Source organism: Lampetra planeri, chromosome 21 (genome assembly GCF_965212315.1).
Source record: "Lampetra planeri chromosome 21, kcLamPlan1.2.h2, whole genome shotgun sequence".
NCBI classification, from domain to species: domain Eukaryota; kingdom Metazoa; phylum Chordata; class Hyperoartia; order Petromyzontiformes; family Petromyzontidae; genus Lampetra; species Lampetra planeri.
The window spans coordinates 4,446,542-4,460,429 of NC_136127.1; the positions used below are offsets into that span (position 1 = coordinate 4,446,542).

The 13,888-nt window shown below is 45.3% G+C and overlaps 1 protein-coding gene across 2 annotated transcripts in view; it reads left to right on the top strand.

Annotated features, from left to right (window-relative positions):
* Positions 1-10,054, top strand: part of LOC144724537 (voltage-dependent L-type calcium channel subunit beta-1-like) — a 177,610-nt gene extending 167,556 nt beyond the window's left edge. For both annotated transcript variants that reach the window (XM_078603771.1, XM_078603772.1), the window contains 2 exons: positions 302-469; positions 4,379-10,054. In XM_078603771.1, the coding sequence (XP_078459897.1) occupies positions 302-469; positions 4,379-5,350 (1,140 nt within the window). In that variant the 3' untranslated portion in view covers positions 5,351-10,054. The remainder of the gene's footprint in view (positions 1-301; positions 470-4,378) is intronic.
* The last annotated feature ends 3,834 nt before the right edge of the window (positions 10,055-13,888 follow it).

Sequence of the window (13,888 nt, forward strand, 5' to 3'; positions counted from 1 at the left end):
GAGGGGACATAATTCACATCCGTGGTCACTGCCGGCCAGACGGTGGCTGAAGTAGAAACCTCTAGGTCTACTCGGCATTAAATGAATAATTCTAGATTTGACGCTTTCGTGACTGCCTGGATTCATATTCTTAGGTTTTTTCGGTAAAGTCACGTAGGTAAAAAAATATTAAATTAATACTTGGTGCTGCGTCTAAACATTATTATCAACGGTGCGGCAAAAAGCCACCGGACATGTGAATGGGCACACTGGCCCTCTCCATGTTCACACGTGCGCGCGCTCCTCCTTGCACCGTCGGCAGGACCTGTTCGACGTGATCTTGGACGAGAACCAGCTGGAGGACGCGTGCGAGCACCTCTCCGAGTACCTGGAGGCGTACTGGCGCGCCACGCATCCACCCAGCGCCAACCCGCCAAACCCGCTACTGGAGAGGACCATCGGCAACGCAGCGCCCGTCTCCAGCGTGCAGGTAACCGGCGAACGCCCGCACGCACCCACGTGCCAGCACCCCACATAACACGCACGCACCCACGTGCCAGCACCCCACATAACACGCACGCACCCACGTGCCAGCACCCCACATAGCACGCACGCACCCACGTGCCAGCACCCCACATAGCACGCACGCACCCACGTGCCAGCACCCCACATAGCACGCACGCACCCACGTGCCAGCACCCCACATAGCACGCACGCACGCACCCACGTGCCAGCACCCGACATAGCACGCATGCACCCACGTGCCAGCACCCCACATAGCACGCACGCACCCACGTGCCAGCACCCCACATAGCACGCACGCACCCACGTGCCAGCACTCCACATAGCACGCACGCACCCACGTGCCAGCACCCCACATAGCACGCACGCACCCACGTGCCAGCACCCCACATAGCACGCACGCACCCACGTGCCAGCACCCCACATAGCACGCACGCACGCACCCACGTGCCAGCACCCCACATAGCACGCACGCACCCACGTGCCAGCACCCCACATAGCACGCACGCACCCACGTGCCAGCACCCCACATAGCACGCACGCACCCACGTGCAGCACTCCACATAGCACGCACGCACGCACGCACCCACGTGCCAGCACTCCACATAGCACGCACGCACGCACGTGCCAGCACCCTACATAGCACGCGCTAGCGCTGCGTGCCAGCAGTGTGCCCCCCCCCCCGCCCAATCTGGTCTGCCGACTCCTACCGGCAATCCACTGTTGGATGAAGGCCGCTCGCCGTGCCGGTGTCCGTGGTAGGGAGGTTTGTTTGACCGTACTTCACCATGCTGGCCAGTGCGAGTTTGGTGAAGGGACCAGTGTGCGTGGTGCTGGAAATAATTCAATATCAGGGCGATTATATTTTAATTAAATTTAATTTTTAATGAGCACCGAAGCCCGCTTAGTTAATAACAATTAACTCAATATTTACAGTTCATCGTTTGCACTTTAATAACGTTGACTAAATTACTGCTGTGCAGTTTACTCCAAGTCACCATATGTATGTATGTTGAACTTCTTTTGCACCGTACATACAGTGAGGGAAAAAAGTATTTGATCCCCTGCTGATTTTGCACGTTTGCCGACTGACAAAGAAATGTTCAGTCTATAATTTTAATGGTAGGTTTATTTGAACAGTGAGAGACAGAATAACAACAAAAAAATCCATAAAAACGCATGTCAAAATTTTTTCTGATTGAGAGCGGGTCAAATACTTATTTCCCTCATTAAAATGCAAATCAATTTATAACATTTTTGACATGCGTTTTTCTGGATTTTGTTGTTGTTATTCTGTCTCTCACTGTTCAAATAAACCTACCATTAAAATTATAGACTGAACATTTCTTTGTCAGTGGGCAAACGTACAAAATCCGCAGGGGATCAAATACTTTTTTTCCCTCACTGTAGCGAACCATGCTAATAGGAGGTGTGGGGGAAAGACCACAAACTAAACACAGAAAGCGCCATGAAGCAGAGGGGGACGGCTGAGTTCACTGGGTGTGTGAAAGGCTGCAGAGAGTTCCTGATCTGCTGGAAGTATCGTGATACTAAATATAATAAAGACGAATGTTAGTTCACTTTCAGGGAGACAGAGAATTATTCTGAAGCAATTATAGATGAGTGGGAAGGCAGCCAAAACCGGTGCCAACAATTGCCTAAGCTCTGCGGCCCTATATTTAGATGTTTGTAAATATATATACACAAAAAAAAATCACCTGGAAGGCCTTGGCATCTAGACTCAGAATCTTTATTTATACTGGATGAATCCGATGAGATATCCAGTTAGTTTCACAGATGTCGAGTAGAGCGCATGGGTTCACCAAGTTCAGTACAACAGAGGAATGAGCGTAATAATCACGAGCATTTAAAATTGCGTCATTCATGCAAACGGCATCTCACAGCTCCGCGCAATCTGCAACACACAGTGGCACATTTATATTCAGATGTTTTCAACCAATTAATGTTGCTTCGTAGAGAGTTGCCATCATTTATATCAATTGGGGGCAGCCTAATGGTGATAGATAATGATGATAGATAATTATAGCATTAGCGTGAAGGCTAGTATTTGTGGTATGGTTAGGGTAAGGATCAATGCTAGTGTTGAGGAATACACTGTAGCTAACTTTAGTAAGAGGTTTTTGCTTCAGATGATAAATCGTGTTTGGTTAAAACTATTTTTATTTTACTAGGCCCACTGGGCTTAATATATTTTTTCAGAAGTGACCTGCCCACAAATTATAGCCCAACGAGAAGTGGTTTATCACGTAGAAATTTATATCAGCTAAATACTCTCTAAACACATGTTGATTCTCAATGTGGAGGAAAAAAACTGGAAAATACTGAGAAAAATCCACGCTGCCATGGGGAGAACATGCAAACTCACGACCTGCCAGGCGAGGGAGTTAACATGGCTATGTTTAGGATTGGCATGAGGAATAATGTGAACATGAGTAAGAACATTACAATATGTACAGGATAATTGAGAGATATGACGTTCAGAAAAGTGACAGGGTTAAGGTCGGTGTTAGGTTCCTGCAAAGGTAGTGTTAATGATTGGTCCGTGTTAACACAATTGCGAAGGTTAAGTATGAACGCGAGACAATTGGCAAGAGCCACCTCACAAATCTTTCTTGTCATAGCATGTGTGATGCCTTGAGAAACAAATAATAAGATAAATAAATCGATTCCAAATACGTTCCTGAGTACGCCTGTGGGTTGTTGGGTTTTCAGTGCGCACTCCCTTGTGGTCTGTGTGTTTATTGGCCCCAGGGCAGTCTCTAGCCTTCCAAAGCAACCAATACACACCCCGTACGGTGAACCGGAATACAGGAGACATTATCACTCTTAAAAGCATAAGGATCTGGCGTTTGTTGACAAAGGGGCTGACAATTATAACCTGCTTGCCCATTCTAAGAAAGAGTTGGAGACGCTGCTGCTGAACCGGCAACCTGCAACACAGTGGTGGGTCTTACCATCAACTCCACCAAAATTAACTGTCCAGATATGTATTCTTAGGTTTTTTCTGTTTTATTTTTATTTTATTTTATTTTCATTAATTTTGATGTTTTACCTACGTGACTTTACCGAAAAAACCTAAGAATATGATTCCTTGCAGTCACGAAAGCTTCAAATCTAGAATGTCCAGATATGTTCACGTATTGAACACTCCACCTTCCCCCACAGCACTCAGTTGATTACGTATGAGATGCCTTGCGCTGTCTGGAAGCTGCCTGGTATATTTGCCACACACAGTGCCTTGGGTCTTCCCAGGTATGATAATGCTCACCACAAAGCACAGGGTCCAAAAAAATGTCAACCCCCTTGCAGAAAAAATATTCACTGGCTTGAAACATGAATGCTAGCCTGCCAGTGATCGTGCAAATGTGGGTTTTATTAAATGAGAGCAAGTGAGCTCACCGATGCTTGAAAGATATGAACAAACTTCCATATCCCTGCCAGCAAGTATTGATTGATTGGTCCTGGTAGCAGACATGCCCAGTCACCACATCACCGGATCGCGAAGCCTAAGCATGCACAGAGATGGGCTGACATGGTACATGAAAAGGACCTGGAGCTAAGCGTATTTGCCCATGACTCGTACTCGTGATTGATGCCTCTCGTCATCGAGTGGAGGTTGCCAATAACAGGAGGCAGAACAGCGAAGGTCGCAATGATCGTAAAAATATAGTAACCCATGGCACCAGAATCTGTTCGAAATGCTCCAGCCAGCGAGCCATATCCACTCCACACTGGGCCTCGATTCTAAATTATCTGGCACTGGCCAGGCGAGACAAATCATAGCTCTTGTTATTGTTGTCTGTGTGTATGAACGTGCGTGTGTGCGTCCGTGCATCCACATTCTGCCAAACCTCAGAGCGGTGGGGTCGTTGCTTCCCACCTTGTGCACGGCGAGGAGCTCACGGACATCTCCACCCCCGAGCGGACCTCGGCCGAACCCAGCGAGACTGACCCCCGACGACCCTACAGCAACCACCACCACCAGCATCACCACCAGCACCAACAGCACCACCACCTACAGAACCACCAGCAGCAGCAGCAGCAGCAACAGCAGCGCGTGCACTCCCCGACCACTCCGTCCTCCTCGTCGTCCCGCCAACACCTCGCGTGCCAGTGGATGGATGGAAACGGCGGCGGCGGCGGCAGGGAAGGGGGCAATGGGATGGGGCCCAGGGTCGGAGGCGACCGGGGCACAATGGGAGGCGGCAACAACGGCCGCATGGGCAGCCTCGCCCGGCAAGACACGTTCGACTCGGAGACGCAGGACAGCCGAGACTCGGCCTACACGGAGGAGCAAGGTGAAGAGGACTTTCTGGAGGGGCAGCCGCAGTCCCACCACCATCAGCACCATCAACAGCAGCAGCAGCAGCATCACCACCAACAGCAGCAGCAGCAGCATCAGCAGCAGAGGTCCCGTCACAGGAGCCGCGAGCGCGAATACGCAGACGAGGAGTCGACGCCGCCACCGATGACTTCGAACGACGTGCGGCAGCAAACGTCATCGTCATCGCGGGGATCCTGGGAGAGGAACCGGGGTCGCGAGCGGTCGAGGGAGGTCGATCGCAACGAGCGAAATCGGCAGCAGCAGCAGCAACAACAACAACAACAGCAGCAGCAACAGCAGCAGCAGCAGCGACACAGGTCACGTGATCGTTCTCACGATCGCTACTACGAGCCCGACGGTGACAGTGGTGGCGGCGGAGGTGGCGGAAGTGGTGGTGGTGGCGGTGGAGGCGGAGGCAGCGGTGGTGGTGCAAGCAGTGCCGAGCTGATGCTTGTCAAGAATTCCAGTGATGCGTGGGCACAGGATATGTACGTGCGGCCATGAGGTGTTGACCCATGGTCGCTGAGAAGTGTTGAGCGTGCGTGCGTGTGTACGTGAGCGTACTACTTGTTGGGCTTAGTGATGAGAAGTGTGAACATTTGTGAGTGCTTGTAAAGGATAATATTTATTTAGTGGTGTAATATGTTATACTTTAATGGATTATTAATATTATCAGAGTATTTTATTCTTTTTTTTTTACAATTTCCTCCAATTTATTTCATGTTTATTTCATGATGATTACAATTCACGTTTATTCTGTTCATTTCTATTTATCACTGTTGTTGTCCATTTCTGCATGGCCATTATTCTTTTTTATGTTTCTTTTTTATGTTGTAAGTAGAATTCTACTACTCTATCGTCGTTATTACCGTTATTATTATTATTAACGTTTAAGACATTTCAAATAACGGTGACGTGACAGTTGGCGATTATTTGAAAAAAATAAAAATGAGATAAAAAAAAAACACAAACTAAAAAACTAAAAAGAAACCAATGACGAGCAACAGGTCTGTGCCGAGACTTCGGGCCTCATTTCTGTGGCTGCAGAAAGCAATTTCTGCCAATATTTGGTGGAAAATTGACCAAATCCCAACAACTAATTTTGTTGCCAATTTCTGGCCGTTCTTTGCCAATAACAGAATTCAGGTCACTCGGTCTCTTTCACTTGCATGTTCACCGAGCCACGATCCTGTGCTCCCTGGATTTCCCACAATCCCCCACACGCCCGCTTAACTGACATAAAGTTTCTTGGCTGTCCAGTGTTTGTTTACGTTTATATGGATGTAAACAACAATACTCTCTCTCATGATGTATAAAACCACATGAAAACCTTCCTTCCTCCTCATGAATGTTTTATTAATTTATCTATTTATATAGATATTTTAATTGTGTGTTTTGTTTTGACTCAGCAGTTTCATTGTGAATTCATGTTCATTTTCATTTTCCATTATTTTGTTTCGTAAGATCGTTCTCTCATGTAAGATGCCTGGGCTCATTTTTTTTCCGGTGAGCCGCCGTTTGAGATGGGAATGCATCCTTTCTGTTTGACTGCCTTCAACGCTTCAATATTTCTGCTTCCATCCACATGCAAGTTTAGCTTTTTACCCCTAGGTGTAACGCTTCTCATATAAATTCTGCAGTCTCTACGCTCGAGCGATTATTAGGTGGAGTTATTGATGTACCTTATGCCTCCCATATAGAATCGCTGAATGTTTTTTGCTGAATGCATAGTGCCAGTAGAATTCTGCGGAAGCCCACGGATGCGTTTAGATCCGTTGTACACGAGGCGTGATGCTCGTTCCGCCAAACTCATCACCAAAGCGCAGCTTTCAGTTTCATAAATCGGGGTTAGGGTTAACGTTTCATCGTCAATTCATGCCAATTCGCAAAAGGCAGTGTGTCACAAGCCATTGCGTCATTTTGAGTTTAGCAAGGAACAATTTAGGTGGTTAGCATTTCAGTTGTGGTCTCTCATCGGGTTAAGACAAGTCAGAGCAGCATCTACTGCCAATGCCCATGGAACAGTGCTCATCTCCATTCGCAGGCCAAGAGCCAGTGATGGAAATTTCGCTTTGCTATGGCGGTCCCACAGTCAGCAGCCAGTGCAGGACTGCACTTTTACCTTTTTATGGCGTTGCCCGCTGTCTCCCGATGACGACCGCCGTTGACTCCATATGACGTGGCTGTTGTTTTTTTTAATCGACCCCGGATGGCTGTGAACAGTGCCAACCCTCAACCAGGATTTTTGAATATTTGAACTCGCAACCTTCTGATTACGAATGAAGTGTTCTGCCAACAGTAGTTTCATAATTTTATACTGTATTCGTCTGTACATTGTGTTTCTTCAGGTTATCTTTTGCCAGTAACGATGTCTGCTTGGCCTGGTGATATCTTTTATAAGTGTCGGCTTTGTGAGCCAGTGTCACGAAGCCATATTTTGTAAAACTTCACAATGATTAAATATTTCCCCTTTTAGAGGATTTTATGGCGGTCACGGTGATGTACTGGTCGCTCATTGTGCAACAATCCCAGCGATCTGGGTTTAATTCCATGCCATGATAACAATAATTATTGAAAGCTTTTCTGGCCCACTGCTAGGTATACTCAGCCTACAAATGCTGGCCTGTGGGACATCGCGTTTGCCACGCCCCCCGCCGCCTTGTGTGTTATGCCAACCATAATAGGTGCTCGCTAACAGCACTTGCCCCTATGATCTGTAAGGCTAAATAGACGACCTTGGTCTTTTGTTGCGTATAGCGGTGAGGGAGCAAAGTATGGATTGATCATTTACTTAGCTCCAAGCAAGATGACTCATCATTCATTACAGTACCAAGCAAATGGTGCCAAAGTCAATTGCTGTTCTTGAGGCTTCCGCAGATTTCTAAATGGGTACGGCTTGCTTTGTTTTTTACCCTGTTCCGTTTTACTTGGGCAGTCTATACCCAGTACTTGAATGTCACCTTTGTCTTTGGATGTTATCTCAGTGCAAAACTAGCCTTACTGTATTTGTTATAAGATTGCTAGATAACAAATGAATAAAACAAATAAAAAACAAACAAAAACAGACACGAAAATCCCACGAAAAAAAACTTTTTATATTGAAAATGGTGATGCTGTAAAATTATACAGAGTGTAAATATACAAAAAAAGGTTGTGCTCTTTGTAAAAGTGGTAAGTATGGTGTAATTTATTTCAAATGGTCAATGCTGATGTTTTTTTGGGGGGGGATTTTTATTTATTTATGCATGTGACAAAAAAATCTGAAAGATTTTTGTTTTCTCTTGTGTTTGTTTACCTGAAGTAATAGAATTTGTGTATGCCAGTGACATGATTTTCATTTAACTATCTGATGTAGTAGGACAAAAAGTGGCATTGTGTTAATCCATATTTAATGGTTTAACACCATCAAGTTTACAGATTGCTCTAGTACCAGTTATTATGGATATTTTTCTTCTTGATACACTAAAATGCATAGTCTCCCTACCTTGCACTTTCTTCAAATTGATGGAAATATAAATATATATAATATTGTCAAAAACAGCAGCAGCAACAATATAAGAATATGGTTTAAACGAAGCAGATGTTTTTTTTCCCCCATCATATTTTGGTAAATTTCACTACGGTGTGAATGAATTCCACAATCTTAGCCAGGAAATGCTAAGCAAAACTTGTTTTTAAAGGGAATAAAAGGAAAGCATACATTTAGCTTTATTTCATCGCGTATCATATGACTGGCTGGTTCGGTGAAACAGGACAACTTCGCTTAGATCAAATGCCATTTTCGCAACAGCACTCGCATGCAAAAAAACCCGTCAGATTTACTTTCACCCCACCGAGGAGATTTTCACAATGGCTTTATGTGTTTAACTGTCTTTGCTAAGGTTAGCCCTGCGGCTGTCAAAGTGAACCATGCTAGGGCCGACCCACACTTTTGCCATGGCAACTCGTTTAAAAAAAAAATCAACTGTCAATATGGCTTTAAATTCATCGCCTACCCCGCACATTAAATGACAACGGTTCGCAGTTAAAATGTCTTGCGGTTTGCGTTGGGGCACAAGTTGGTGTTGTTACGTGGGATGTTGGGATTTTTTTTGTTTACGTTGGATTGTATCATTACTGGGAGTCAGGGCAAAGGGGAAGAGAGGAGGGGAGAGAGTGAGCAGGGTAAATAAACACGCCACTTTGATCGGTACATTTGCCACACATTTGATAAATCAGGCAATGGGTTCAGATCAACGGGGCATGCCAACTGCCAATGATTTATTTTGATCTGACGCATCGAAAATAATGGGATTCATCGAGTGGAAAGATTCCTAATCATGCACATTGTACTTGACATAAAGCATAGCACCACGATATAAAACTTGTGTTTGCAATTTGTTTTTAAAATCGGATTATTTCTCTGGTAGAAATGTTGGACTGTCCGGAAGGTTGTGAGTTCAAATATGGGTGAGGGGTCGTTGGCAAAACTCAGCCCCTTCATTCAGTTTGGGGTTCATTAAGTGAGTATCACCACTTCTTGGGATTTCAGCAGTGGTTGCCCTGTGGAGAAACTGACTCCTGCCATGGGAACGATGAATTTCCACCGACTGGCTCAGAGCCACCATTGGGGACACCTCATTGCTGATATCAGCATTCCGACCATCGTGACCTTTCTACTGTACGTATTATAACGCTAGATTCATTACTGAACAGTATCCAGAAAATGTTTTTTGTCGAAGACCTGCTTCTTAACAAACCCCATCAGATAATGTAAAATGTGAGTGTTCATCTAGGGACAGCCAAAATAGCGTTTTACAATTTTGCCTAAATGCAGGGTTTGCATAGAAGACAAAATTAACAAAATTTTAAGAAAATGTTTACAGTAGAAACATTAGATTTGCTGGGTTTTCTACTTCTAAGTGAGATGTTGGCTTGTTGAATACACACACACAAAACACTCCCATAGATTTTTTTTTTGCAAAAAATGTGGTCTTGCATCGAAGTAACTATTTATGTTATAAAAACTAAAAACTTCCGATGTTTTAAAAAGAGAGAAATGTAACTTAAAGCATGATTGCTGCATGTCACAATGGTGCAAAGTGATTTATGAAAGCATTTATATCCTTTTGTATTCACTAAAAGTTCCTTCCACATTGCTTAGATGTTACTTTGTAAATGCCTGCTGTTGCTACTGTATGTAAAGCAATCCAATTTTATTTGCAGCCACTTCTTGGACTTGTTTGTTTATTCTTGCGAGTCGTCAATTTACTTGCTTATTATTTTTAGTGCCGATTGCAATTGGGGCAATGTGCCTGGCATCGTAACGTGGTGCAAGTCGTTTGCTAGCTCTCAGATCCATTTGAGATGGACTCAGTCACTCCTGCACGGCCGATGATTGTAAAGCACCACTTCTGCTGGCAGTCAACAGTTTGTGCTGTTGGAAACCGGTTCACATCATAATGTGCAATTTCAACTCTGGCTCAGAGCCACGTTACTTGCCACGAGCACTGCCCATTGCTAGTTTGAGTGCGGGGAAGGTGTGGGTGGGTTGTAGAGTTTCCACTATAGGGAGCTAAGATGGTGTTTGGCCTACTCTTCCATGTTGGCCAGACGTCTTGGAAAATATGCAAGAGTACCCACACTTTACACACACCACGCACGACCGTCCTGATCGACTGCGTCTATACAACCACTGCAGGGTGGACGGAGGCAGGGAGATTCAAGAAACTTGGGCCATCGTTTGGCAGCTGCCGTACCAGCAGATCGAAAAGAACCGGTGTCTTCTTGATTGCAAGGCCCAGTGTGTTCTGACCGTTATACCACGGTAGCATCCCACAGGGGAGGCTTATGAATTTCACCCGCAGGAAATGGCGGTTGTGAAAGTGAAGCATCAAAAGGTACGATCTGAAGCCAAGATTTTTTGCAAACCTTTGACAAAACTCAACTGAATCGATGAAGCTGCCCAGAACGCGTACAATAGCTAAAACAGAACCCAGTTGCCAACACACTTTGATCAAAAAGAGAAACGGGTTTATTGGACATATTTTACATCGTTCATATTGGTTAAAAAAAAATGCAAAACATTATAACGATCGTGTTCATCACAATAAAACATGCGCCTTATTAATTGTTTGCAACCAGATGCAAACTATAACGTGCAGTGGCATTCGATCCACATCCTAACGCAACATCTCTCTCTCTCCTGTCGTCCTGTGTTTTACAGCCAGTGGCTAAATAACGTTATCCCAGCTGGGTTGACTCGATTGGAAGGTTGCAAGCTCGCATCCCACTCGATGGGTCAACTCAGCCCACCATCGTCCCTCTAGGGTCGATAAAAAAGTCGCACTTTATGGGAAGCCAACAAGTGTTTGTTCTATGGATATACTGGCCCCGGCCATAGTAATGTGCAAGTCCCACTGCTAGAGATCGGGGGCCACTTGATGGAGATGAGCATCACCCGACGGCCAATTAAGCATGGAGATATTTGCACTGTGTTAACTTAAGCATTATCCAGGCCTCGTAATCCAGCTCGTGTCTTTTACCACAACTTAAATGGTAAGGAAGGACGCCAGCCGAACAAGGCGATGAGTATAGGGGCCTAATGCCTTGCTATTCAAAACACTGCAGGGACGCTTCCTCTGTTATATGCGAAAGCATCTATGCCATAGCACAGCCGTCAAGAATAATCTTCAATGGAAAACTCAACAACAGCAAATAAAATAGCACTTTGTGGTACAACGTTTGAGACAGGTGGAGAGTGTGGAACTTGGGTTAATCGTGATAAAAAAAAGTCCGCGATTTTTTAAAACAACATTATAGACACTACAACAATGTGGAAATACTATATCCGCATTTTGCACATCATTGTCAAAATATAATATAAAAAAAAACACATTGTGCAGGTTCATGCAAGCCTCTTTCGAACCAGCACCACTACTCAAACAGCAGCGGCTTGTAAAAAATATTTTTTTGCATCAATTAATAACATTAATAATATTGTAGATTGACTTAGAAATAGTGTTTCTGCGCATTATGGTGAAATGCTAAAAGGCGCTCCTAATAATCTCGGACCTATGCACTCTGCGTGAGTGATCCGCGTCAGATCCATCTCAGCGATTATGCCACCCACGAACACAGACACTCTGCCTTTATCCCACTCTTAGCCTTTCTGCCCCATAGCTCCAATACCCCCCCCCCGCCCTGCCCCCCCTTAGTTATTAATAATATAATGCACCCCCCCCCCCCCCATTTATCATTAAGCCAAAGTTCTACAGTCTGATAATGACTGTAAGGACTTGACGGCAAGGTGGGAGGAGTGGTGGTGAAACGCGATTCACTCTGCTTAAAAGCATTCAACTTTACACTCTTCAATAGTTGCAAATTCAAATCCGGTTTAGGAGTGAGCTAAGCCCATCGTTCACATGAATCCTATCGTTGGAAGTCAACAGTGACTGCCCTGTGGAGAGACTCTCCCGTATCGTGGGAATGTGGAATTGCCACCATGAGCTCAGGGCTGTCAATGGAAATGTGCGCTGTCCAATGCTCGACTGAGCAGAGGGACACTTTGACTTGACTTTTGAAAAAAGCAATCGATTTGCCACAGAGACCCAAAGCGGTAGAGCCTATACGTGACGTTCTCTGTGTGCATAAACAGCAGTGGTAACGCTTACCGTGGATATAGACCATCAAAATGGAACCATGTTGGTAATTTACAAATGCAAGTGCCAAATCGCAAGGATACCTGCGGAGTGACGAGCATTGCAGCGGTGGTGGCCAATACGTTGACCGCGAAATTATTTGTCGTGGAACTCTGAACAAATGCTCACACGAAGGTCAGTGCCGGATTATCCTAGTAGCAAAAGTAGCTGCATATGATGCTACGGGCCCCGCGCTTTCAAGGGCGCCGCACTAAATGCTTTCAAGCTATCAATTCCGGTTCAGTGGTTCTGCACTAGCTCTATTACTATAGTAATATACTGCCTCCAACTTTTATAAACGACTGGGTGCTTAAGGTGAGCGATTCGTCGTATTATCTGGCTGTATAGCAAATTTAAAAAAATACAATTACTTTACTATGCAAGTAAAAAAATTGTGTTTTAATATTTGTGTATTTATTTATTTAGGGCCCATTTATAACATATGCTACAGGCCCCGCACTAGCTTAATCCGGCACTGACGAGGGTACATCAATTCTTGTTCCGGCCCATGGCAAATAAAAAAAATTGCCCCCCCGACTCAAGAATACAGACATGAAACGATTATGTTTTATTTATACCAATAGATGGCGCTACTTCTTTGCCATCCCCTTCAGCGGCAACTTAGATCTTAGAGCTCAGTGGAGGATCGCGGAGCCCGTTGAGATCCACCAAAAAATATCATCGCAGCGCTCGGCGTATTTGCCCACCGTTGCATTGCAGAGGATAGAAGGACAACCTAGCGTGGCACAGGTTGCGTCTGGGTTATGGCACGCATTGTAGGTCTACTCAAGAAACAGCGTCTCTGCAAACTACACTGAATTCTCCTCCTAACCCTTCACTCTCCAAATGTCATAAAGACGTTCAACTTCCAAAATGCTGATCTTCCAAAGCCCTCGGCTGTCAGTGGCTACATTTGAGGCTGCCATTCATTTCGTTATTTCTCACCAGTTGCATCGTAACTCATGAGAAGTGTGTCGTGGAAGTAAGGAAGACCCGTCCCCCCTGGAATTCCTGCAGTCAGCAGGGAGCATTGCGTCATTTCGGAGAGCGGGCCCTGGGAGATGCAGCTGATGAACTCGTCTGGTGCCACTCCGATTGGCCTCCCCCTGCCTTGTATCCACTCACAGATGGCACTCATTCGCGCTCTACAACAGGGTTGCATCACGTGCAATCAATCACCTGATACAGCAAAAAGGTGAAGTGCAGGCCTTGAAATTACTTTCTCACGGCCCTGCTGGTAGAAGGGCCTTCACTTGAGGAAGCTCTTGAGAGCCCCCCTGGAGGGTATTTTGGCCTAATCTTCCACGCTGACCACACCTCATAGAAGAGATGAGAGTACCCACACTTTACCCCACCCCACTCG